This window comes from Panulirus ornatus, chromosome 28 (genome assembly GCF_036320965.1).
Source record: "Panulirus ornatus isolate Po-2019 chromosome 28, ASM3632096v1, whole genome shotgun sequence".
Lineage (NCBI taxonomy): Eukaryota > Metazoa > Arthropoda > Malacostraca > Decapoda > Palinuridae > Panulirus > Panulirus ornatus.
Window position 1 is genome coordinate 13,254,923 of NC_092251.1, and position 27,578 is coordinate 13,282,500.

At 41.1% G+C, this 27,578-nt stretch overlaps 5 protein-coding genes across 5 annotated transcripts; all 5 read right to left on the minus strand.

Annotated features, from left to right (window-relative positions):
* Nucleotides 1–1,725: 1,725 nt before the first annotated feature.
* On the minus strand, nucleotides 1,726–2,976 carry LOC139757713 (uncharacterized). The gene is made up of 3 exons (XM_071678464.1): nucleotides 2,928–2,976; nucleotides 2,512–2,636; nucleotides 1,726–2,183 (listed from the first exon to the last, which is right to left on the minus strand). The coding sequence occupies exons 1-3, from the start codon at nucleotides 2,937–2,939 to the stop codon at nucleotides 2,018–2,020; spliced, it is 303 nt and encodes a 100-aa protein (XP_071534565.1). The 5' UTR covers nucleotides 2,940–2,976; the 3' UTR covers nucleotides 1,726–2,017.
* Nucleotides 2,977–4,744: 1,768 nt separating this feature from the next.
* On the minus strand, nucleotides 4,745–5,905 carry LOC139757717 (uncharacterized). Its single transcript, XM_071678468.1, has 3 exons — nucleotides 5,842–5,905; nucleotides 5,537–5,661; nucleotides 4,745–5,189 (listed from the first exon to the last, which is right to left on the minus strand). Exons 1-3 carry the CDS (start codon nucleotides 5,851–5,853, stop codon nucleotides 5,024–5,026), a joined length of 303 nt encoding a protein of 100 aa, XP_071534569.1. The 5' UTR covers nucleotides 5,854–5,905; the 3' UTR covers nucleotides 4,745–5,023.
* Nucleotides 5,906–8,206: 2,301 nt separating this feature from the next.
* LOC139757718 (uncharacterized) lies at nucleotides 8,207–9,498 on the minus strand. The gene is made up of 3 exons (XM_071678470.1): nucleotides 9,417–9,498; nucleotides 9,016–9,140; nucleotides 8,207–8,653 (listed from the first exon to the last, which is right to left on the minus strand). The coding sequence occupies exons 1-3, from the start codon at nucleotides 9,426–9,428 to the stop codon at nucleotides 8,488–8,490; spliced, it is 303 nt and encodes a 100-aa protein (XP_071534571.1). The 5' UTR covers nucleotides 9,429–9,498; the 3' UTR covers nucleotides 8,207–8,487.
* Nucleotides 9,499–12,920: 3,422 nt separating this feature from the next.
* Nucleotides 12,921–14,126, minus strand: LOC139757719 (uncharacterized). The gene is made up of 3 exons (XM_071678471.1): nucleotides 14,020–14,126; nucleotides 13,716–13,840; nucleotides 12,921–13,367 (listed from the first exon to the last, which is right to left on the minus strand). Exons 1-3 carry the CDS (start codon nucleotides 14,029–14,031, stop codon nucleotides 13,202–13,204), a joined length of 303 nt encoding a protein of 100 aa, XP_071534572.1. The 5' UTR covers nucleotides 14,032–14,126; the 3' UTR covers nucleotides 12,921–13,201.
* Nucleotides 14,127–17,514: 3,388 nt separating this feature from the next.
* On the minus strand, nucleotides 17,515–18,840 carry LOC139757720 (uncharacterized). Its single transcript, XM_071678472.1, has 3 exons — nucleotides 18,739–18,840; nucleotides 18,324–18,448; nucleotides 17,515–17,961 (listed from the first exon to the last, which is right to left on the minus strand). The coding sequence occupies exons 1-3, from the start codon at nucleotides 18,748–18,750 to the stop codon at nucleotides 17,796–17,798; spliced, it is 303 nt and encodes a 100-aa protein (XP_071534573.1). The 5' UTR covers nucleotides 18,751–18,840; the 3' UTR covers nucleotides 17,515–17,795.
* Nucleotides 18,841–27,578: the final 8,738 nt, after the last annotated feature.

Here is a 27,578-nt window from a genome sequence, read left to right on the forward strand (position 1 = left end):
CTCTCATATCATTTCTCTGTCAATAATCAGTCTACATAGTATCTTTAATCTTGTACATGTTATCTATCTGATATTCAATTACCTTGTGAATCACTTGGAGCCCTCTAAGTAGACGCAGCTTCTACACAAGTAGAAAGATACACATTGTCTCACTCATGCAAGATTCTTAGTCACAATCATGAACGTCATGTTTTCTCAAAAATCGTCCAAATGCCTCTCTCTTGTCTTTCACTAACAATGTTACTTCTTCATCCCACCACTCACTACACATTTTAATCTGCCCACCTCCCACCTTTCTCATGCCACAGGCATCTTTTGCGCAAGCCATCTGTGCTTCCCTAAGTACATCCCATTCCTCCCCCACTCCCCTTACGTCGTTTGCTCTCTCCTTTTTCTATTGTGCACTTAATCACTCCTGGTACTTACTCACACAAGTCTCCTTTCCAAGCTCACTTACTCTTACCGCTCTCTTCACCCCGACATTCTCTCTTCTTTTCTGAATATCTATACAAATCTTCACCTTCGCCACCACAAGATTATGATCAGACATCCCTCCAGTTGCCCCTCTCAGCACATTAACATCCAAAAGTCTCTCTTTCACGCGCCTATCAATTAACACGTAATCCAATAACGCTCTCTGGCCATCTCTCCTACTTGCATACTTATGTTTATGTATATCTCTCTTTTTAAACCAGGTAAAGCAGGTATTCCCAATCACCAGTCCTTTTTCAGCACACAAATCTACAAGCTCTTCACCATTTCCATTTACAACACTGAACACCCCATGTACACCAATTTTATCCTCAACTGCCGCATTACTCACCTTTGCATTCAAATCACCCATCACTGTATCCCGGTCTCGTGCATCAAAGCTGCTAACACACTCACTCAGTTGCTCCCAAAACACTTGCCTCTCATGATATTTCTTCTCATGACCAGGTGCATAGGCACCAATGATAACCCAGCTCTTTCCATCCAATTTCAGTTTTACAAATATCAATCCAGGGTTTACTTTCTTACACTCTATCACATACTCCCACAACCCCTGCTTCAGGAGTAGTACTACTCCTTTTGCTCTTGTCCTCTCATCAACCCCAGACTTTACTCGCAAGATATTCCCAAACCACTCTCCCCCTTTGCCCTTGAGCTTCGTTTCACTAAGAGCCAAAACGTCCAGGTTCCTTTCCTCAAACATACAACCTTTCTCTCCTTGTTTCTCATCTTGGTTACATCCACACATTTAGACACCCCAGTCTGAGTCTTCGAGGAACATGAGCACTCCCCGCATGACTTCTTCTGTTTCCCCTTTTAGAAAGATGAAATACAAGGAGGAATAGATATTCCTGAGCTCGGATAATTGCACTCTGAATGATGTCAGTGGACAGGGAATGATAGGAATCGTATGAGAAAGATTTGATGATAGTGCTGACATGATTCTACCAGATTTGATCATTAGTTACCGTGACACCAAGAAGGCCGAAGAGTTTGACTACCCGAAGGACGACGGGATATTGTCTGCACCCGTGTTGATGTGCATCATCGGAGTCTTGGTGTGGTTGATAGTGACGCTGTTGTGTGTGTGTGTGTGTGTGTGTACTGACCAATATAACATCATGATAAGACCATACTGTATCCAACATATATTGTTTTTTTACTAGCCACTTTAAACAATGGCAAGAAAGGATTCTGTCATAACGTGTCTCCAGGGAGGATTAGTTATTTGCATTTTGATTTGATATTTCATTTTATTGATAATAGCATATGAATATGTACATAGTAAATAAATACGAAGTTAATGTTGAAGGAATTCCTGGAGGAAAACGTGTAGAGTGAAGGTGTTGGTGGCCTCACAGCTGAGGTTGTACAGAGAACGTCGAGGTCGACGACCCTCTCACTTTGCCTGGATTGACTTCAGTGTCCTTGACAGTCTAGTTTCGTGTATCTTGTGTGTCACTGGGAAAAGGTGACTGTGAGCGGTGACTTGGCCATGTGAGTATGTCAGTGATATACAGGATATTTATTTCCTGTCATCGAGTTCCTCAGAGGACACGAAGGATCCTTGTGTACCATCAGCCCTCACGCCGGCACCGCTGACGGGGACGGCGTTGGTATCCAATACTCGGTAGCCATCGTCGTCAGCGATGTAATTGACGAAATACTTAACACCCTCAGGTGAAGTCCAGCTGCAACATGAAAGACAAGATGTTAGATATTTCCTAGTATGCTGTGGCAGACTGTAGGTTAATCTACATTTGCCAAGCAGTTTTATTTAAGAATCTCTTCCTCGTAGTTAGAAATGTTTGATTACCAATATAATGATAGATAGACCAGAAGCCTAGGCATCTGTGAATTTCTCTGTATGGTGAGCAACATTCACTCCGCACGATGCACAAGGTTCCAGAGGTCTGTATTTGTGAAAAAAAAATCATTGAAAATTCAAGTAGAAAACAGAATGTATTTCTGTTTTCTACTGCAGATTTTTATGTCTCGGGAAGTTTGATGGTCACTCACCTGTAGGTGCCAGTTATGGTGGTGTCTTCAAGGCTCAGGTCCTGATGGAGGTCTTCCAGGTCGATGGTGAGGATAGAGTCGGGGCGGGCGGCGACCAGGGCAGCCAGACCCAGGAGGACGAACAACTGGTGGAGGAAAATACAAATCACATTTAAATGTTCTTTCATAAAAGAAAACATATGGTGAATATATGACAATTTAAAGGTTGAAAAGTAAACTCTTATATAGGACTGTGTTCATACGGAATAAAATATTTTCTTGTATTCTAATCTCTTTTAACTTCTTGCTCGCAGCGGTCAATTACATGCACTACACATATTCGCTGTCTTTGTGTGAGTTGAAATGTGATCGAAGAAAACTTGAAATCTTTAAGACACTTTGAATGCGAACTTCCTATCGAGAAGAGCGCAACTTACGGTGCACTTCATGTTGGTCGGTGGTCAGCGAAGGTGTGATGCCCCTATGATGTGGCGACTGGTTTTATAGGTGCCACGCAAGGCCACGCCCATAGGACCAATCCTCTATAAGGCCACTACACATACTTTCAAGCAGTAAAAAAAAAAAGAAAAATGGGATATTTATCATTAATGTAATAAACATGTTTCTACTTCTGTGCTTGTATCTTCTTTTCAAATAACAATATCAATTCAGAATGAAGGAATTTACTGTCAATCTTCATGAGGTTAAGAACGCCAACTTGACGAGTTTCATGTTAGTTAAGGGTCAATATTTTCTGTTGACAAAAACTCTTTTGGTTAGTCCTTTTTTCATCTGACTATCGGCCAAGGAAGGTCACTTTTTATTAGAGTGACTTTCATGAACAAACCATTATACAGAGCACCATAGTGCTGTAGATATATGAATATGTATGTGATCTCCAAGATGTAATTCTTAGATACAACCATAGATTGTTATTAAAAATGTAAACAAGATACATGATGTCGAAGATAATGACTTTCATTGCTAATAATCTTACAGGAATGAGAGAGTATTCCCATTTCTATGTACTTAAATGCTATGTATTCTTTACTGGGTTATTCCCACCTTATGTGATAATTGACAAAGTAGCTAATTTGTTTATAGTAATGAAAATGAATTTTGATTCAATTAATGACGAATAATTTATTCGAGATTCTCATAGTATGACGTTTACATAATCAGAATGTTGCTATTTCTATAACTAAGATATCATTCACTCAAAACCTTTTTGTTATTTTAGTTAATGAAAGTTGCTTAGCAGGACAGGATATATGAGGTCAGATGTATTACACCTACTTTTGACAATATCTATATCATTACGCTATATTATATTGAAATTGTTCATTGTCATTACGCATGTTCTATATGAACGTGTTGACAGCGGCCTGACGCTAACTGCTCATCCCATCTCGATCAAGTAGGTACCTGGTTGTTTTGACACAGCTGTGGGATTCACGTCTTTCTCTCTGCATAAGTTGTGACCAGTACAAGTCGATTTTGGAGAAGGACTGCGGCCCCTGAGGTCTGATGCGTCCGGGCTAAAGTGGGTAGGATGAGGAAGAGGTCTCGTTGACTGGTGGTGATGGTTGTGGTAGCGGTGGATGGGGTGTGGTGGGGGGCGGGGGGTCTGATCATTATTGCCACACTGCCGGCTGAGCTGCCGATGATGTTCATAGAAGGAGGACAAGATCGGTGATATGAGGGCCCCCTGGTCGGTGAAGTAAGACACGCCCTGGATTATTCTTACTCTCCTTTTCTACACGTTTTCCAGCTGGTCCATCTGTGTATCTGTAAGGGAGACCATCTAGGCTGGGTTAGGACGTAGGTTAACTTATGCTCATGGAGATGGAATAGATACTATTGAACTAAGAAAATGAGACTCCGAGTGATATCACTCAAACAGAGTAGATAGAGACTGTATGAGGAAGATTTGATATAATGTTGCCATGATATTTCAAGTTTAAAACGTTATTTTTAGTGACACGAAGACGTAAGAAGTATATAACTACCCGAAGGACATTTCAGGTGGGTAGTATGTTATCTGTACCTAGGTGGATGTGCATCATCATAGTCTTATTTTGACACATGGTGAGATCTTGTGTGTGTGTGTGTGTGTGTGTGTGTGTGTGTGTGTGTGTCTTTTATCAGTATACATGATGTATGGTCTTTAGTTTACTAGCCATTCTAAACAGTGGTAGGCAAAGGATTTTCCATAATGGTGTGTATCCAGGAAGAATTATTCAAATTCTGACTCGATTTTTCATTTTATTGGTGATCAGTATGAACAATATAAATAAATATGAAGATACAGTTGAAGAAGAGATTCCTGTAGGAAAGTCGTTAGAGTGAAGGTGATGGTGGCCTCACAGCTGAGGCTGTACAGAGAACGTCGAGGTCGACGACCCTCTCACTTTGCCTAGATTGACTTCAGTGTCCTTGACAGTCCAGTTTCGTGCACCTTGTGTGTCACTGGACAACGGTGACTGTGCTCGGTGACTTGGCCATTAGGGTATTACGTTGATATACAGGATATTTATTTCCTGTCATCGAGTTCCTCAGAGGACACGAAGGATCCTTGTGTACCATCAGCCCTCACGCCGGCACCGCTGACGGGGACGGCGTTGGTATCCAATACTCGGTAGCCATCGTCGTCAGCGATGTAGTTGACAAAATACTTAACACCCTCAGGTGAAGTCCAGCTGCAACATGAAAGACAAGATGTTAGATGTTTCTCATTGTGTTGTGACAGACTGCAAGTTAGTCAATATTTCTTAGAAGCTTCACTTACGAATTTCTTCTTAGTGCTTATAAAATGTTTGATTAATAATATATCAATAGATATCATTTTAAGTGATAATTACACAGACCAGAAGCGCACACATAAATGATTTCCTCAATATTCTGTCCACCATTTACCGCAAGATAGACATGATACTACAAATATAGCTATAAGGTGTTTGTGTACATGGTACAACTTTCTTCTGAAATGAAATCGATTTTTTTCTTCTGGCAATGAAATAACGCTGGAACAGTGGCGGGCGCTCACCTGTAGGTGCCAGTTATGGTGGTGTCTTCAAGGCTCAGGTCCTGATGGAGGTCCTCCAGGTCGATGGTGAGGATAGAGTCGGGGCGGGCGGCGACCAGGGCAGCCAGACCCAGGAGGACGAACAACTGGTGGAGGAAAATGCACATTATACATTTTTTCTTTTTCAACTTCTTTCCCAGCAGTGTTCAGTCACATGTACGATACATACATGCTGTTCTTTTGTTCGTTCAATTATGACCAAAGAAAATGTAAATCTTTAGTACAATTGCAAAGTTAACATCCCCATCGAGAAGAACGCAACTTACGGTGCACTTCATGTTGGTCGGTGGTCAGCGAAGGTGTGATGCCCCTATGATGTGGCGACAGGTTTTATAGGTGCCGCGCAAGGCCACGCCCACCGTACCGACCCTTTGTAGGGCCACTGATATCTTCAAGCAGTAAAAGGAATTAGAATCTTTATCATAAATGTCATTCTCGTGTTTCTTCTGTTATGCTTATCTGTTTTTAGAATAAGAATATCTGTTCAGAATAAAACAAGATATAGGCCACTTTCATCAGATTAAGAAGGCCAACTTTGCAAGTTTCTTTTTAGTCAAGTGTCAATATTTTCTGTTGAAGGAAGCTGTCGGTCCTGTTTTTCATCTGCCTGTCGGCCAAGGAAGGTCACTTTTTATTAGAGTGAATGTTAAGAACAGACCATTATACAGAGCAAAATAGTGCCATAGATATATAGATATGTATATGATCTTAAAGATGTTATAATTATTAGATATAACTATACAATGACATCAAAAATGTAAACAAATTACATGAAGTAGATAGTGACTTACTAATAATATTGCAGGAATGAGAGAGTACTCACATCTTTAGGTAAGTAATTGCTATGTATTCTTTAATGGGTTTTCAACAATTCATCGGGCAATGGACATAAGGTAGATAACTTGTTCGTAGTTAAAGATATAGATGAATTGTAAATAGAAAGAATAGATACATTTGATTAAACGGATTTTTGATAATATGGTAATTTGAAAATCTTAGTTTTATTGAGTGACGAATAATCTATTGGAGATTATCATGGTATGACTTTTACATAATCAGAGACATGCTATTTTTACAACCACGTTATCATTAACTGATAACCTAGTTTGTTGATTTAGTTAATGAAGATTGCTTTAGGAGAAAATGATATAGGAATTCAGCTGTATTACACCTACTCTTTATAATATCTATATCATTACGCTACAATATATTGAATTGTTCATTGTCATTACGCATGTTCTATATGAACGTGCTGACAGCAGCCTGACGCTATCTACTTATCCCATCTCAATCAAGCAGGTGCCTGGTTGTTTTGAGTAGTACAAGATGAGCCTGGCTCACCATTATCAAGGGGAAGGTAACATGACGAGAGTCAGGCTGGCCACTATGACTTTCCAGGTTAAAATCAAAGAATCTTTCTCAAAGATAGCAATAGATTCTAAATCCACATTGGATTATCTCTTTCATGGTCCGTAAAGGTATTCCTGAAATCAACGTAGGATGGATATTAAGTCATGGAAACCAAATGTAGAAAGTAACATCCTTTTTGAATATTCCGAATATTGAGGGAGAGTGAATGAGATGCCTCTACCTTAATTAGCTCTCCTGTTGTTACCTCTCTTTAAAAATCTCTCTCTGCCTTCCATTATGGATCTTTCTTTTTTAACTAACAGAAGTAGTTAATGAGCTTGCTGCTCTTTCGAGCTATCTGCCTTTGTCTCAGCCCTGAAGAACTGAACCTGTGGTACACGGATCGCTTCTTATAGTTGTTGAGGAGAAACGGGCTAAGCCAGGATTAATTATGATACCTCCTTCCTTGGCGCAGGGAAGCTGTGGTATTCTCTTTTTTCTCTCTGCATGAGTTTTGACCAGTACAAGCCGATTGTGGTTAAGGACGGCGTCCCCTGTGGGCTGAGGCGTCCGGGCTAAAGTGGGGAGGATGAGGAGGAGGTCTCGTTGATTGGTTGTGGTGGTTGTGGTGGCGGTTGATGAGATGGGTTGGAGGGTTGGGCGGGTCTGACCATTATTGCCACACTGCCGGCTGAGCTGCCGATGATGTTCATAGAGGGAGGACAAGATAGTTGAAATGAGGGCCCCCTGGTCGGTGATGTAAGACAGGCCATGGATGATTCTTACTCTCCTTTTCTACACGTTTTCCAGCTGGTCCATCTGTGTATCTGTAAGGGAGACCATCTAGGCTGGGTTAGGACGTAGGTTAACTTATGCTCATGAAGATGGAATAGATACTATTGAAATAAGAAAATGAGACTCCGAGTGATATCATTCAAACAGAGTAGATAGAGATTGTATGAGAAAGATTTGTTAAAATGTTGCCATGTCTTTTTCCAGTCTAAAACGTCATTTATAGCGACATGAAGACGTCAGAAGTATATGAGTACCCTAAGGACATCACGGCTGAATGTGATGTCAGGTGGGTAGGATGTTATCTGTAGCCAGGTTGATGTGCATCATCATAGTCTTAATGTGACTGATGGTGACTTCTTGTGTGTGCATTTTTCCCAATATACATAATGCATGGTCGTTTGTTTACTAGCCACTCTAAACAGTGGTAGGAAAGAGTTATTCCCTAATGGTGTGTATCCAAGACGAATTAGTTATGGAAATTCTGACTTGATTTTTCATTTTATTGGTGATCAGTATGAACATTATAAATAAATATGAAGATACAGTTGAAGAAGAAATTCCTGCAGGAAAGTCGTTGGAATGAAGGAGTTGGTGGCCTCACAGCTGAGGCTGTACAGAGAACGTCGAGGTCGACGACCCTCTCACTTTGCTTAGATTGACTTCAGTGTCCTTGACAGTCCAGTTTCGTGCACCTTGTGTGTCACTGGACAACGGTGACTGTGCTCGGTGACTTGGCCATTAGGGTATTACGTTGATATACAGGATATTTATTTCCTGTCATCGAGTTCCTCAGAGGACACGAAGGATCCTTGTGTACCATCAGCCCTCACGCCGGCACCGCTGACGGGGACGGCGTTGGTATCCAATACTCGGTAGCCATCGTCGTCAGCGATGTAGTTGACAAAATACTTAACACCCTCAGGTGAAGTCCAGCTGCAACATGAAAGACAAGATGTTAGATGTTTCTCATTATATCCTGACAGACTGTAAGTTAGTCAACATTCCCCAGAAGCTTCACTTACGAATTTCTTCTTAGTGCTTATAAAATGTTTGATTGATAATATATCCATAGATATCATTTAAGTGATAATTACTCAGAATAGAAGCACAGACATAAATGATTTCCTCAATATCCTGTCGACCATTTACCGCACGATAGACATGATACTACAAATATAGGTATAAGGTGCCTGTACACATGGGTAAACTTGCATTTGACATGAAATATATTGTTCATTTTTGTCTTGATTTCTTATGCCAATATGAATAACGCTGGAAGAGTGGCGGGCATTCACCTGTAGGTGCCAGTTATGGTGGTATCTTCAAGGCTCAGGTCCTGATGGAGGTCCTCCAGGTCGATGGTAAGGATAGAGTCGGGGCGGGCGGCGACCAGGGCGGCCAGACCCAGGAGGACGAACAACTGGTGGAGGAAAATGTACATTATACCTAAATTGTGTTTCATTAGAGAGAAGATAACATGAATATATCATATTGAACAGTAAACTCGGATATAAAGGGTTCTCATACGAAATTCTTTGATACATTTTTTCTTTTTCAACTTCTTTCCCAGCAGTGTTCAGTCACATGTACAATACATACACCATGTCTTTTTGTTCGTTCAATTATGACCAAAGAAAATGTAATTCTTTAGTATAATTGCAAAGTTAACATCCCCACCGAGAAGAACGCAACTTACGGTGCACTTCATGTTGGTTGGTGGTCAGCGAAGGTGTGATGCCCCTATGATGTGGCGACTGGTTTTATAGGTGCCACGGAAGGCCACGCCCACAGTACCGACCCTTTGTAGGGCCACTGATATCTTCAAGCAGTAAAAGGAATTTGAATCTTTATCACAAATGTCATTCTCGTGTTTCTTCTGTTATGCTCATATGTTTTCACAATAAGAATATCACCTCAGAATAAAACAAGATATAGACCACTCTCCGTAGATTATGAAGGCCAACTTTACAAGAATATTTTCTGTTGACAAATACGGCTTAACGGGTCCTGTTTTTCATCTGCCTGTCGGCCAAGGAAGGTCACTTTTTATTCGAGTGAATGTTAAGAACAGACCATTATACAGAGCACCATAGTGCCATAGATATATAGATATGTATATGATCTTAAAGATGTTATAATTATTAGATATAACTATACAATGACATAAGAAATGTAAACAAGGTAAATGAAGTAGATAGGGACTTTCATTACTAATGATATTACAGGAATGAGAGAGTACTCACATGTTTAGGTAAGTAATTGCTATGTATTCTTTAATGGGTTATCAGCACTTCGTAGGGTAATGGACTTAAGGTAGATAACTTGTTCGTAGTTAAAGATATAGATGAATTGTAAACAGAAAGAATAGATATATTTGATGAAAGTGATTTTTGATAATGTGGTAATTTGAAAATCTTAGATTTATTGAGTGACGAATAATCTATTGGAGATTATCATGGTATGACTTTTACATAATCAGAAACATGCTATTTTTACAACCACGTTATCATTAACTGAAAACCTAGTTTGTTAATTTAGTTAATGAAGATTGCTTTAGGAGAACATGATATAGGAAGTCAGCTGTATTACACCTACTCTTTATAATATCTATATCATTACGCTACAATATATTGAATTGTTCATTGTCATTACGCATGTTCTATATGAACGTGCTGACAGCAGCCTGACGCTATCTACTTATCCCATCTCGATCAAGCAGGTACCTGGTTGTCTTGACACAGACTTCTTGTGACCCAGCAGGACCTCCACAGGTAGCTAACAACGACTTTCACAACGGTCCACCTATATCAAGACTTGCACCAATTACTATCCTTCCTTAAACCCTTAGAGACCAGCTTCGGTGACTTGATATGGCCTCATAACCATTACCAACAGCGGGAAGGTCACGCTAGGTCGTATATGTGAATACGTAGGCTTATCCTCTGCCTGAGTCACTCAGTATCTAATCTGAGACACGAAGGCGCTAAATCCGCCTAGAAACGTCCAGAATGCGACATCAAGCTAGTCCTTCCTGACAACATCTGCAACATCACCGTTGTCATGAGAAGACCCCAGGTAACATTGCCTTCTTGTCTTGGTGTTATTGCTATCCGCCTCTTGCAGCGGCTACAGTAACTCCCCACATAAATTTTCTCGTGTAGCAGAACTCTATGACCACTTTATAATCCTGTTGCACCGGATACGTCACACTCCTGCCGCAGAAAGTCCACAAGATCAGGTAATGACTCACCTCTTCAATGGGACATCTGCCTCACCACACCTCGCACCTGCACCGATGTAAGGCAATGAACCTTTCTCGATTCTCTTGCGCCAGGACCACTGATATCCTGACTGTCTCATCTCACCTTTCCTGAACTCACCTGTGATCCTTACCTAATCCTTGTCCATAAGCACTTCGGGCTCACTATGGCATAACCATTAACGCCTTACTATCAATAAGTCATTGTTGTGCGTTACCTTGTATGTTTTAATTTTAATGTCTATATTCTGTAAGTATCCTCTGTATTTGCTCAAGTTATTTTCATTGTTGATATCAATGAATCCAGAAGCACTTTTAGATCAACAATACAATAAAGCAAATGCCTCCCTCTCCATCCCTGTATATAGATCCTGTAGAGATTATCTTCCCTTGGTCATCAGCTTTTGACCTCAGCGTCATTAGGGATCTGCCATGCTGAGTGCTTCTCCTGAAGTGGTTGATTTGTATCGTACTAATATGTGTTAAATCCATTACATACTTCAGAGGTAAAGACTGACTAAGATGACCTTTGTCAGCTGTACAGTATAGCCATAAAGAGGGCTGACTTAAGTCATAAACAGAATAACGTCAAGGGAGACAAGTTGACCACTGTCATGTCTTAGTAGTACAACATGAGTCTGGCCGACCATTATCATGGGTAAGGTAACATAACGAGAGTCAGGCTGGGCAGTATGACTCTCCAGGTTAAAATCAAAGAAATCTTTTTCAAACATAGGAATAAATTCTAAATTCACATTGGATTATCTCTTTCCTGATCTGTAAAAGTATTCCTGAAATCAACGTAGGATGGATAATAAGTCATCCAAACCAAATACATAAAGTAACATCCTTTTTGGAATATTCCGAATATTGAGTGAAAGTGAATGAGATGCCTCTACCTTAATTAGCTCTCTTGTTGTTACCTCACTTTAAAAGTCTCTTTCTGCCTTCCATTACGGAGCTTCCTTTTCTAACTAACAAAAGTAGTTTATGAGCTTGCTGATCTTTTGAGCTATCTGCCTTTGTCTCAGCCCTGAAGAACTGGACCTGTGGTACACGGATGGCTTCTCATAGCTATTGAGTGGAAACGAGGCAAGCCAGGATTAATCATGATACCTCCTTTCTTCGCGCAGGGAAGCTGTGGGATTCTCGTCTTTCTCTCTGCATAAGTTGTGACCAGTACAAGTCGATTGTGGTTAAGACCGGCGGCCTCTGTAGGCTGAGGCATCCGGGCTAAAGTGGAGAGGATGAGGAGGAGGTCTCGTTGACTGGTTGTGGTGGTTGTGGTGGCGGTGGATGGGATGGGTTGGGGGGCGGGGGTCTGATCATTATTGCCACACTGCCAGAGGAGCTGCCGATGATGTTCCTAAAGGGAGGTCAAGATCGGTGAAATGAGGGCCCCCTGGTCGGTGATGTACAACGGTCCCTGGATTATTCTCTCTATTCTCATCTTCTTTTCTACACGCTTTCCAGCTGGTTCCTCTGTGTATCTATAAGGGAGAACATCTAGGCTGGGTTAGGGCGTAGGTTACCTCAGGCTGATGAAGATGGAATAGATACTGTTGGACTCAGAAAATGAGACTCCGATTGATCTCACTCGACGGAGTAGATAGAGACTATGAGGAAGATTTGATGAAATGTTGCCATGACTTTTCCAGTTTAAAACGTTATTCATAGTGACACGAAGACGTCAGAAGTATATGACTACCAGAAGGACATCAGGGCCGAATGTGATGTCAGTTGGGTAAGATGTTGTCTGTACCCAGGTTGTTGTGCATCATCACAGTCTTAGTGTGACTGATGGTGACTCCTTGTGTGTATGTGTTTACCAATATACATAATGCTATGGTCGTTTGTTTAATAGCCACTCTAAACAGTGGTAGGAAAGGGAAATTCCATAATGGTGTATATCAGGGCAGAATTAGTTGTTCAAACTCTGACTTGATTTTTCAATTTATTGGTGATCAGTATGAACATTATAAATAAATATGAAGATACAGTTGAAGAAGAGATTCCTGCAGGAAAGTCGTTAGAGTGAAGGTGATGGTGGCCTCACAGCTGAGGCTGTACAGAGAACGTCGAGGTCGACGACCCTCTCACTTTGCCTAGATTGACTTCAGTGTCCTTGACAGTCCAGTTTCGTGCACCTTGTGTGTCACTGGACAACGGTGACTGTGCTCGGTGACTTGGCCATTAGGGTATTACGTTGATATACAGGATATTTATTTCCTGTCATCGAGTTCCTCAGAGGACACGAAGGATCCTTGTGTACCATCAGCCCTCACGCCGGCATCGCTGACGGGGACGGCGTTGGTATCCAATACTCGGTAGCCATCGTCGTCAGCGATGTAGTTGACAAAATACTTAACACCCTCAGGTGAAGTCCAGCTGCAACATGAAAGACAAGATGTTAGATATTACTCATTATACTCTGACAGACTGTAAGTTAGTCAACATTCCCTAGAAGCTTCACTTACGAATTTCTTCTTAGTACTTATAAAATGTTTGATTAGTAATATATTGATTGATATTATTGAAGTGATAATTACACAGATCAGAAACGCAGACATAAATGATTTCCTCAGTATTCTGTCCACCATTTACCGCACGATAGAAATGATACTACAGATATAGGTATAAGGTGCTTGTGTACATAGTACAACTTTCTTTTGAAATGAAATCGATTTTTTTCTTCTGCCAATATGAAATAACGGTGGAACAGTGGCGGGCGCTCACCTGTAGGTGCCAGTTATCGTGGTGTCTTCAAGGCTCAGGTCCTGATGGAGGTCCTCCAGGTCGATGGTGAGGATAGAGTCAGGACGGGCGGCGACCAGGGCAGCCAGACCCAGGAGGACGAACAACTGGTGGGGGAAAATGTACATTATACATTTTTTCTTTTTCAACTTCTTTCCCAGCAGTGTTCAGTCACATTACGATACATACACCATGTCTTTTTGTTCTTTCAATTATGACCAAAGAAAATGTAAATCTTTAGTATAATTGCAAAGTTAACATCGCAATCGAGAAGAACGCAACTTACAGTGCACTTCATGTTGGTCGGTGGTCAGCGAAGGTGTGATGCCCCTATGATGTGGCGACAGGTTTTATAGGTGCCGCGCAAGGCCACGCCCACAGTACCGACCCTTTGTAGGGCCACTGATATCTTCAAGCAGTAAAAGGAATTAGAGCCTTATCACCAATGTTACCCTCGTGTTTCTTCTGTTATGCTCATTTGTTTTCAGAATAAGAATATCAGTTCAGAATAATACAAAATAAAGGCCACTTTCAGCAGATTAAGAAAGCCAACTTTGCAAATCAAGGGTCAATATTTTCTGTTGAAGAAAGCTGTTTTACGTGGACCTGTTTTACATCTGCCTGTCGGCCAAGGAAGGTCACTTTTTATTAGAGTGAATGTTAAGAACAGACCATTATACAGAGCACCATAGTGCCATAGATATATAGATATGTATATGATCTTAAAGATGTTATAATTATTAGATATAACTATACAATGACATAGAAAATGTAAACAAGGTACATGAAGTAGATAGTCACTTTCATTGCTAATAATATTGCAGGACTGAGAGAGTACTCACATTTTTAGGTAAGTAATTGCTATGTATTCTTTAATGGGTTTTCAGCACTTCATCGGGTAATGGACTTAAGGTAGATAACTTGTTCGTAGTTAAAGATATAGATGAATTGTAAATAGAAAAAATAGATATATTTGATTAAACTGATTTTTGATATGTGGTAATTTGAAAATCTTACATTTATTGAGTGACGAATAATCTATTGGAGATTATCATGGTATGACTTTTACATAATCAGAAACATGCTATTTTCACAACCACGTTATCATTAACTGAAAACCTAGTTTGTTAATTTAGTTAATGAAGATTGCTTTAGGAGAACATGATATAGGAAGTCAGCTGTATTACACCTACTCTTTATAATATCTATATCATTACGCTACAATATATTGAATTGTTCATTGTCATTACGCATGTTCTATATGAACGTCCTGACAGCAGCCTGACGCTATCTATTTATCCCATCTCGATCAAGCAGGTACCTGGTTGTCTTGACACAGACTTCTTGTGACCCAGCAGGTCCTCCACAGGTAGCTAACAACGACTTTCACAACGGTTCACCTATATTAAGACTTGCACCAATTACTATCCTTCCTCAAACCCTTAGAGACCAACTTCGGTGACTTGATATGGCCTCATAACCATTACCAACAGTGGGAAGGTAACGCTAGGCCGTATGTGTGAAGGCGTTGGCTCATCCTCTGCCTGAGCCACTCAGTATCTAACCTGAGACACGAAGGTGCTAAATCCGCCTAGAAACGTCCAGAATGCTACATCAGGCTACTCCTTCCTGACAACATCTGCAACATCACCGTTGTCATGAGAAGACCCCAGGTAACATTGCCTTCTTGTCTTGGTGTTATTGCTATCCGCATCTTGCAGCGGCTACAGTAACTTCCCACATAAATTTCCTCGTATAACAGAACTCTATGACTACTGTATAACCCTGTTACCCCGGCTACGTCTCCTGCCGCAGAAAGTCCACAAGACCAGGTAATGACTCACCTCTTCAATGGGACATCTGCCTCACCACACCTCGCACCTGCACCGATGTGAGGCAATGAACCTTTCTCGAGTCTCTTGCACCAGGACCACGGATATCCTGACTGTCTCATCTCACCTTACCTGAACCCTATCTGATCCCTATCTAATCCTGGTCCATAAGCACTTCGGTCTTACTATGGCATAACCATTAACGCCTTACTATCAATAAATCATTGTTGTTCGTTACCCTGTATGCGTTGATTGTAATGTCTATATTCTGTAAGTATCTTCTGTATTTGCTCAAAGTAATTTCATTGTTAATATGAATGCATCAAGAAACACTTTTAGATCAACAATACAATAAAGCAAATGCCTTCCTCTCCATCTCTGTATATAGATCCTGTTGTGATTATCTTCCCTTGGTAATCAGATTTTGACCTCAGCGTCACTAAGGATCTGCCATGCTGAGCGATTCTCCTGAAGTGGTTGATTTCTATGATACTGATATGTGTGAAAATCCATAACATATTTCAGAGGTAAAGACTGGCTAGGATGACCTTTGTCAGCGGTACAGTAGAGCCCTAAAGAGGGCTGACCTAAGTCATAAATAAAATAACATCAAGGGAGATAAGTTGACCGCTGTTATTACTAAGTAGCACAAGATGAGCATGGCCGACCATTATCATGGGTAAGTTAACATAACGAGAGTCAGGCTCTCAGTATGACTCTCCAGGTTAAAATCAAAGAATGTTTCTCAAACGTAGCAATAAAATCTAAATTCACTTTGGATTATCTCTTTCATGATCCGTAAAGGTGTTCCTGAAATCTTCGTAGGTTGGATAATAAGTTATCGAAACCAAATATATAAAGTAACATCCTTTTTCTATATTCTGAATATTGAGGGAGATTAAATGAGATGCCTTTGCCTTAATTAGCTTCCCCGTTGTTACCTCTCTCTAAAAATCTCTTCCTGCCTTCCATTATGGAGCTTCCTCTCCTAGGTAACAGAAGTAGTTTATGAGCTCGCTCATCTTTTGAGCTATCTGCCTTTGCCTCAGCCCTGAAGAACTGGACCTGTGGTACAAGGATGGCTTCTCATAGTTATTGAGTGGAAGCGAGCAAAGCCAGGATTAATCATGATACCTCCTTTCTTCGCAGAGGAAGCTGTGGGATTCTCTTCTTTCTCTCTGCATGAGTTGTGACCAGTACAAGTCGATTGTGGTGAACGAAGGCGGCCTCTTAGGTCTGATGCGTCCGGGATAAAGTGGTGAGGATGAGGAGGAGGTCTTGTTGCCTGTTGTGGTGGTTTTGGTGGCGGTGGATGGGATGGGTTGGGGGGCGGGGGTCTGATAATTATTGCCAAACTGCCAGCGGAGCTGCCCATGATGTTCTAAAGGGAGGGCAAGATCGGTGAAATGAGGGCCCCCTGGTCGGTAATGTAAGAAGGGCCCTGGATTATTCTGACTCTCCTTTTCTACACGCTTTCCAGCTGGTCCCTCTGCGTAGTTGTAAGGGAGGCCATCTAGGCTGGGTTAGGGCGTAGGTTAACATTGGCTGATGAAGATCGAATAGACACTATTAGACTCAGAAATTGAGTCTCCCAGTGATCTTACTCGACGGAATAGACAGAGACTGTTTGAGGAAGATTTGATGAAATGTTGCCATGGCATTTCCAGTTTAAAACGATATTTATACGGACACTAAGACGTCAGAAGTATATCACTACCCGAAGGACATTAGGGCCGAATGTGATGTCAGATGGGTAGGATGTTATCTTTACCCAGGTTGATGTGCATCATCACAGTCTTAGTGTGACTGATGGTCAATTCTTTTGTGTGTGTGTTTACCAATATACATAATGTATGGTCGTTTGTTTACTATCCACTCTAAACAGTGGTAGGAAAGGGTTATTCCATAATGGTGTATATCCGGGCAGAATTAGTTATTCAAACTCTGAATTGATTTTTCATTCTATTGGTGATCAGTATGAACATTATAAATAAATATGAAGATACAGTTGAAGAAGAGATTCCTGCAGGAAAGTCGTTAGAGTGAAGGTGATGGTGGCCTCACAGCTGAGGCTGTACAGAGAACGTCGAGGTCGACGACCCTCTCACTTTGCCTAGATTGACTTCAGTGTCCTTGACAGTCCAGTTTCGTGCACCTTGTGTGTCACTGGACAACGGTGACTGTGCTCGGTGACTTGGCCATTAGGGTATTACGTTGATATACAGGATATTTATTTCCTGTCATCGAGTTCCTCAGAGGACACGAAGGATCCTTGTGTACCATCAGCCCTCACGCCGGCACCGCTGACGGGGACGGCGTTGGTATCCAATACTCGGTAGCCATCGTCGTCAGCGATGTATTTGACAAAATACTTAACACCCTCAGGTGAAGTCCAGCTGCAACATGAAAGACAAGATGTTAGATATTACTCATTATACTCTGACAGACTGTAAGTTAGTCAACATTCCCTAGAAGCTTCACTTACGAATTTCTTCTTAGTACTTATAAAATGTTTGATTAGTAATATATTGATAGATATCATTTAAGTGATAATTACACAGACCAGAAGCACAGACATAAATGATTTCCTTAGTATCCTGTCCACCATTTACTGCACGATACACATAATGCTATAAATATAGGTATAAGATCCTCTGTACATGGTTCAGCTTTCTTTTGAAATGAAATAGATTGTTTATCTTTGTCTTGATTTCTTATGCCAATATGAAAACACCCTGGAACAGTGGCGGGCATTCACCTGTAGGTGCCAGTTATGGCGGTATCTTCAAGGCTCAGGTCCTGATGGAGGTCCTCCAGGTCGATGGTGAGGATAGAGTCGGGGCGGGCGGCGACCAGGGCGGCCAGACCCAGGAGGACGAACAACTGGTGGAGCGAGAAAGGGATGATACATCTAATGACTGTTACAAAAGAGTTTTATCCATTAATCTATTTCAGTTTGAGGCTGTAACTGTACATAATGAAATGGAGATATTCGTAATAAAAGAGTATTTCTTCCTTAATCTGTTCTCTACAGAGTTATTCTGCTTATATCTAGTCATATGGGTTAATAATACATTCTAGGACCGTGAGTTAGATGAATTACGAAGAAAGAACATTTTGAAATTCTTAAATATTCTTGCAAGTTTAACTTCTTCAACAAGAACCCAACTTACGGTGCACTTCATGTTGGTCGGTGGTCAGCGAAGGTATGATGCCCATATGATGTGGCGACTGGTTTTATAGGTGCCGCGCGGGGCCACACCCATAAGACCATTAACACCCACCTCGTATCCCTACGTTAACATCAAGTTAAAAAGCATCATTTGCCAGTTTCATGCCAGAGAAAGGTGAAGGTCTTCTGGTAAGAATAAAAAAGAAAAAGGGAGCCACTCTATGTCATATGACTGTCGGCCAAGGATGGGCACTTTCTATCGGTCTGTCAAGCTATGATCTTACTCACTACACTAAGCATTACAGTGGCGCGGATAACTGTCCGATCGTAATCAACTGTCGCCATCTGATTAAAGAAGAGTTTGAACAATATGAGGTCGTATGATAATGAATAAGTAATCCCATATAAATGAATTATCTTCATACTAAAATCTTTTAATGAAATCCTTAATCAAACGTATCTTGACACCACACATATAGATTGCAATTGGGCATCAGTGTCTCTCTTTAAGGGATGAAACTTAACAATTCTCAGCAGATATGTCACCTTGCATACTGTCGAACTTGAGAGATATAACTCTCTGGAAAAGTCAGGAAATTTCTCGTCGTTCATCATATTCCAGTAACTGTTCACCTCAGAGCCGCCTCTTTTATCGCAATTACCTTAACAAGGATTGGGTAAACCTAGGCACATGGCAACAGTGTGAAGCAGTGATTTATTCTTCTTGTCATTATCTTATCTTGATCATAACGTGGACCTCCGTGGTATAGCGGTCAGCGTTCCTGATTGCGACACATTCACGGGCCGCCCACGCTCGAACGCATAGGTTCGAATCCTGGTTGCGGCAGTCGGTCCACAATAAACCCAGCTGTTCATCCTTCCTTAAGGGGTGGTCGACGAAATAGGTATATTGTTCCGGCTAAGGTATGTTTATCATAATTTATCTACTATATTTTGTCGCTGTCTCCCGCGTTGGCGAGGCAGCGCAAGGAAACAGACGAAAGAATGGCCCAACCCACCCATATACACATGTATATACATACACGTCCATTCACGCATATATACATACCTATACATCTCTACGTATACGTAAGTATACACACACAGACATATACATATATACACATGAACATAATTCATACTGTCTGCCCTTATTCATTCCCGTCGCCACCCCGCCACACATGAAATAACAAACCCCTTCCCTTACATATGCGCAAGGTAACGCTAGGAAGAGACAACAAAGGCCACATTCGTTCACCCTCAGTCTCTAGCTCTCATGTACAATGCACCGAAACCACAGCTTCCTTTCCACATCCAGGCCCCACGAAACTTTCCATGGTTTACCCCAGACGCTTCACATGCCCTGGTTCAATCCATTGACAGTATGTCGATCCCGATATACCACATCGTTCCAATTCACTCTATTCCTTGCACGCCTTTCACCCTCCTGCATGTTTAGGCTCCGATCACTCAAAATCTTTTTCACTCCATTTTTCCACCTCCAATTTGGTCTCCCACTTTTCCTCGTTCCCTCCACCTCCGACACATATCCTCTTTGTCAATCTTCCCTCACTCATTCTCTCCATGTGACCAAACCATTTGAAAATACCCTCTTCTACTCTCTCAACCACACTCTTTTTATTATCACACATCTTTCTTACCCTTTCATTACTTACTCGATCAAACCACCTCACACCACATAGTGTCCTCAAACATCTCATTTCCAGCACATCCACCCTCCTCCGCACAACTCTATCTATAGCCCACGCCTCGCAACCATATAATATTGTCGGAACCACTATTCCTTCAGACATACCCATTTTTGCTTTCCGAGATAACGCTTCTCGACTTCCACACATTTTTCAACGGTCCCAGAACTTTCACCCCCTTCCCCACCCTATGATTCACTTCTGCTTCCATGGTTCCATCCGCTGCCAAATCTACTTCCAGATATCTAAAACACTTCACTTCCTCCATTTTTTCTCCATTCAAACTTACCTCCCTAATTGACTTGACCCTCAACCCTACTGTACCTAATAACCTTACTCTTATTCACATTTACTCTCAGCTTTCTTCTTTCACACACTTTACCAAACTCAGTCACCAGCTTCTGCAGTTTCTCACCTGAATCAGCCACAAACGCTGTATCATCAGCGAACAACAACTGACTCACTTCCCTACCTCTCTCATCCACAACAGACTGCGTAATTGCCCCTCTTTCCAAAACTCTTGCATTCACCTCCATAACAACCCCATCCATAAACAGATTAAACAACCATGGAGACATCACGCACCCCTGCCGCAAACCAACATTCACTGAAAACTAATCACTTTCCTCTTTTTCTACACGTACACATGCCTTTCATCCTCGATAAAAACTTTTCACTGCTTCTAACAACTTACCTCCCACACCATATATTCTTGATACCTTAGACAGAGCATCTCTATCAACTCTATCATATGCCTTCTCCAGATACATAAATGCTACATACAAATCCATTTGCTTTTCTAAGTATTTCTCACATACATTCTTCAAAGCAAACACCTGATCCATACATCCTCTTCCACTTCTGAAACCACTCTGCTCTTCCTCAATCTGATGCTCTGTACATGCCTTCACTCTCTCAGTCAATACCCTCCCATATGATTTCCCAGGAATACTCAACAAACTTATACCTCTGTAATTTGAGCACTCACTCTTATCCCCTTTGCCTTTGTAGAATGGTACTATGCAAGCATTCCGCCAGTCCTCAGGCACCTCACCATGAGTCATACATACATACATTAAATAACCTTACCAACTAGTCAACAATATAGTCACCCCCTTTTTTAATGAACTCCACTGCAATACCATCCAAACTCGCTGCCTTGCCGGCTTTCATCTTCCGCAAAGCTCTTCTCTGTTTACCAAATCGTTCTCTCTAGCCCTCTCACTTTGCACACCACCTCGACCAAGACACCCTATATCTGCCACTCTATCATCAAACACATTCAACAAACCTTCAAAATACTCACTCCATCTCCTCACATCAACACTACTTGTTATCACCTCCCCATTAGCCCCCTTCACCAAAGTTCCCATTTGTTCCCTTGTCTTACGCACTCTATTTACCTCATTCCAAAACATCTTATTATTCTCCCTAAAATTCAATGATACTCTCTCACCCCAACTCTCCTTTGTCCTCTTTTTCGCCTCTTGTACCTTTCTCTTGACCTCCTGCCTCTTTCTTTTGTACATATCCCAGTCATTTGCATTATTTTCCTGCAAAAATCGTCCAAATGCCTCTCTCTTCTCTTTCACTAATAATCTGCCCACCTCCCACGCTTCTCATGCCACAAGCTTCCCTAAATACATCCCATTCCTCCCCCACTACCCTTACGTCCTTTGTTCTCACCTTTTTCCATTCTGTTCTCAGTCTCTCCTGGTACTTCCTCACACAAGTCTCCTTCCAAGCTCACTTACTCTCACCACTCTCTACACCCTAACATTCTCTCTTCTTTTCTGAAAACCTCTACAAATCTTCACGATCGCCTCCACAAGATAATGATCAGACATCCCTCCAGTTGCACCTCTCGGCACATTAACATCCAAAAGTCTCTCTTTCGCGTGCCTATCAATTAACACGTAATCCAATAACGCTCTCTGGCCATCTCTCCTACTTACATACGTATACTAATGTATATCTCTCTTTTTAAACCAGGTATTCCCAGTCACAAGTCCTTTTTCAGCACATAGATCTACAAGCTCTTCAACATCTCCATTTACAACACTGAACACCCCATGTATACCAATTATATCCTCAACTGCCACATTACTCACCATTGCATTCAAATCACCCATCACTATATATATATATATATATATATATATATATATATATATATATATATATATATATATATATATATATATATATATATATATATATATATATATATATATATATATATATATATATATATATATATATATATATATATATATATTATTTTTTTTTTTTTTTTTATACTTTGTCGCTGTCTCCCGCGTATTGCGAGGTAGCGCAAGGAAACAGACGAAAGAAATGGCCCAACCCCCCCCATACACATGTACATACATACGTCCGCACACGCAAATATACATACCTACACAGCTTTCCATGGTTTACCCCAGACGCCTCACATGCCTTGATTCAATCCACTGACAGCACGTCAACTCCGGTATACCACATCGCTCCAATGCACTCTATTCCTTGCCCTCCTTTCACCCTCCTGCATGTTCAGGCCCCGATCACACAAAATCTTTTTCACTCCATCTTTCCACCTCCAATTTGGTCTCCCTCTTCTCCTCGTTCCCTCCACCTCCGACACATATATCCTCTTGGTCAATCTTTCCTCACTCATTCTCTCCATGTGCCCAAACCATTTCAAAACACCCTCTTCTGCTCTCTCAACCACGCTCTTTTTATTTCCACACATCTCTCTTACCCTTACGTTACTTACTCGATCAAACCACCTCACACCACACATTGTCCTCAAACATCTCATTTCCAGCACATCCATCCTCCTGCGCACAACTCTATCCATAGCCCACGTCTCGCAACCATACAACATTGTTGGAACCACTATTCCTTCAAACATACCCATTTTTGCTTTCCGAGATAATGTTCTCGACTTCCACACATTCTTCAAGGCTCCCAGAATTTTCGCCCCCTCCCCCACCCTATGATCCACTTCCGCTTCCATGGTTCCATCCGCTGCCAGATCCACTCCCAGATATCTAAAACACTTCACTTCCTCCAGTTTTTCTCCATTCAAACTCACCTCCTAATTGACTTGACCCTCAACCCTACTGTACCTAGTAACCTTGCTCTTATTCACATTTACTCTGAACTTTCTTCTTTCCACACACTTTACCAAACTCAGTCACCAACTTCTGCAGTTTCTCACATGAATCAGCCACCAGCGCTGTATCATCAGCGAACAACAACTGACTCACTTCCCAAGCTCTCTCATCCCCAACAGACTTCATACTTGCCCCTCTTTCCAAGACTCTTGCATTCACCTCCCTAACAACCCCATCCATAAACAAATTAAACAACCATGGAGACATCACACACCCCTGCCGCAAACCTACATTCACTGAGAACCAATCACTTTCCTCTCTTCCTACACGTACACATGCCTTACATCCTCGATAAAAACCTTTCACTGCTTCTAACAACTTGCCTCCCACACCATATATTCTTAATACCTTCCACAGAGCATCTCTATCAACTCTATCATATGCCTTCTCCAGATCCATAAATGCTACATACAAATCCATTTGCTTTTCTAAGTATTTCTCACATACATATATATATATATATATATATATATATATATATATATATATATATATATATATATATATATATATATATATATATATATATATACCTATATATAATATATATATATATATATATATACGAATAAAGTGTATATGAACGCGCACCTTCATAGAACATACAAAGCTCCATCAGCCAGGATCGAACCTGGGACCCCTTATGCAAGAGGCAGGCATGCTAACCGCTAGGCTAAGGGACTGTATAATAGGAAACAACTATTCGAAATACTAAGTACTCGAATACCCTTCAGCTGGCTATGTGTTCTGTTCGGAAACAACCGATAGACCCCGTTGCTCACCATAGTGAGACGAAGGGTATTCGAGTACTTAGTATTTCGAATAGTTGTTTCCTATTATACAGTCCCTTAGCCTAGCGGTTAGCATGCCTGCCTCTTGCACAAGGGGTCCCAGGTTCGATCCTGGCTGATGGAGCTTTGTATAGAACGTTCTATGAAGGTGCGCGTTCATATACACTTTATTCGTATTCATATAACTCCGCGTTGTACAGTCAGGTTCGGCATGTGAAGCGTCTGAGGTAAACTATGGAAAGTTTTGTGCGGCCTGGATGTGGAAAGGGAGCCGTGGTTTGAGTGCATTATACAAGACAGCTAGAGACTGAGTGTGAACGAATGTGGCCTTTGTTGTCTTTTCTAGCGATACCGCGCGCGCATGCGGGGGGAGGGGGTTGTCATTTCATGTGTGGCGGGGTGGCGATGGGAATGAATAAAGGCAGCATGTATAAATTATGTCCATATTTTTATATGTATATGTCTGTGTATGTGTATATATGTTTACGTTGAAATGTATAGGTATGTATATTTGCGTGTGTGGACGTGTTTATATATACATGTGTATGTGGGTGGGTTTGGGCCTTTCTTTTGTCTGTTTCCTTGCGTTACCTCGCTAACGCGGGAGACAGCGACAAAGTATGATAGAACAATTAAATATACATATCATTCAGAATGCTGTATGGGAAAGATGAAAGGTAAAGAGCTGGGTTTCCATGAATACAAATCACATTCCCGTTGCGTACGGACAAATAGCTAAACACACACACACACACACACACACACACACACACACACAACAAACAAACAAACAAAAGATGAATAACCAAAGAACAAAAGCCTTGAGTTATTATTTGAAATAAAAAGACATTACAGGATCAGGAAATAAGACAGTTAGAGAAGGATGTAAAGGAACTCAGGAGTGAAATAAGTGACCATGACAAGCGTCATGAAATGAGAGAAAAACTAGATGTTTTTGAAAGATAGAATAAGTAAGCAACAACGCAGGTTAAAAGTAAATGAGGGGATGCAAAACGCAAGCAGCCAGAGGGAAAAACAATTCACTGAAAAGCATGAAAAAGACAGAAGTGTCTTTTCTAAATGTCCCAGAGGCTATTTACCCCGAGGAAATGAGTATGATACATACAAAATCTAACAGCGATTGTGGCCGAGGAGGTACAGAAGGAGCAACTTAGGATGCTGATCATCGGACGCAGAGCGTGAAGACTGATGTAGTGGAAGAGAATCTAGAGGACACATCAACAGAGGGACGCAAGAGAGTAAGTGACGCTCTTGGGAGAATAATCTGCACTGTTGGAGATCCAGCAATGAAGAAGGCTTATGGCCTGGTTGATGAAAAGATTGGTAAAGTGCAGAACATGAACGGGAAGTCTTAGAAAAAGTCAGAAACTTTGGTTGACAATTCAGCAGCAAAGGATCTACCTCAAAACTAGATTTCACCAAAAAAAGAGAAAAAAGAAAATAGTAAAGCAGGAAGTTGATAGGAGCAAATGACTGATTATTTTGGTTTGGTGAATCATACATCTGAAAAGGAAGAAAAGGGGAAGATTAAAGGGGTACTTATTACGGGAATACCAAAGGCTATAGAACTGCCTAACGCCAAATCTGTGATAAAAGAAAGGAGAAAACATGTAATTCTAATCAAAACCCAAGGGAAGACCAGTTATGGTTATGCTTTATTTGGAATCATATAGCTTGGAAGTACTTAGAAAAGGTTAAGGAACTTCAAGATAAGATGGCATTCACTGGGCTATTCATCAGACTTGATACACCGAAGGAAAAGTGGCAGAAAAGCAGAGGATATAGACAATAGGCAAAAAACGAGAAACTGCAAATGAGGCAAGATGACGGCGCATCCCCACCAGCCCCATTAAGACTGCAGGAACATCATGAGACTGAAAGTAAAGGTATACAAAGTCAAATGGATTAGTAATGAATCATAAAAAGATGGAACTTGGAGATAGCATACAGGAAACAAAGCTGACTTTGTCTCAATGGGTACATGATATCAAGAAGGAAACGAGAGGACAAAGAAAGAAAAGGCTTGGTCCTCTTCTAATAGATCGCCTCAACTCTCGGGAATTAGTGAAAGTTGGCCCATTCAGACACTACTACATTACGGGAAGAGTAACTGTTGGAGAGAAGTGCATATTGATGTTGACATAACATGATCCTCCAAAGAATTTCAAAGATCAGGACAAATATTCAGTGATAACAACGAAGTTAGGATGATACACGAAGCATTAAAACATGCTCTGCTTAGTGATGGCAAAGTGCTAATGATGAGGAACTTAAACTAAAAAGAGATAGACCAGGAAAATTTGGATTTTCATGGTGAAAGAGTCATAGAGGCACAAGTTCTAAGAGTGAGGTACAGGAAAATTTCCTATAACAGCATATCACTGAACACACTATGATGAAAGAGGTTGATAGACATATTACTAAATAGTATGCTCAAACAGAGAAGCATGAACATTCAGAAATATCATATATAATACAGTAACTGGAAGAAGTGGCCATGTGATGATTAAGTTTGAATTTATAGTCAATGAAGTGGGAAAAAGAGCAGAGATGAAACAAGGTCTAAAGAGGAGATACAATCGTGGAAGCAACACAGAACTCAATAGTTCTCATGGTAACATAAACTGGGAAATACTGTTTAGTGTCGCTGGAGAAAGGCAAAGTGCCAAAGGAATGAGAAAGGGAAAACTTCATACCTCTATATAAGAAAGGAGACCGAGAACAGACGATGAATTACCAGTCAGCCTCCCTGATGAGTGTGGTTTGTACGGTACTGAGAAAAATGATCAAAAAGCAAGTGGATGACTTCCCTGAGGAAAAATCATCTAAGAGAGGGACAATATAGATCTTAGGAAAGGAAGATATGTGTAACGAGCTTCTTAGATTTCTTTGGAAAAGTGAGCTCTGTCTTAGACGAAAGAAAAGCCTTGGCAGAATGTTTGTAACTAGACATCAAGAAAGAATATGACGCTGCACTGCTTGGGGGTTGATGAAGTGGTTGGATCACCAGGCAAGAATAGGGAAGAGACTCCTTCTGTGGGCAGAAGATTATCTTTGTGGAATGGAGTAAATGATGCATGTCAAAGAAATGTCTTCCAGTGGAGTGCCGCAGGATCCTGCTTTGGGCCCATTGCTCTTCTTGAT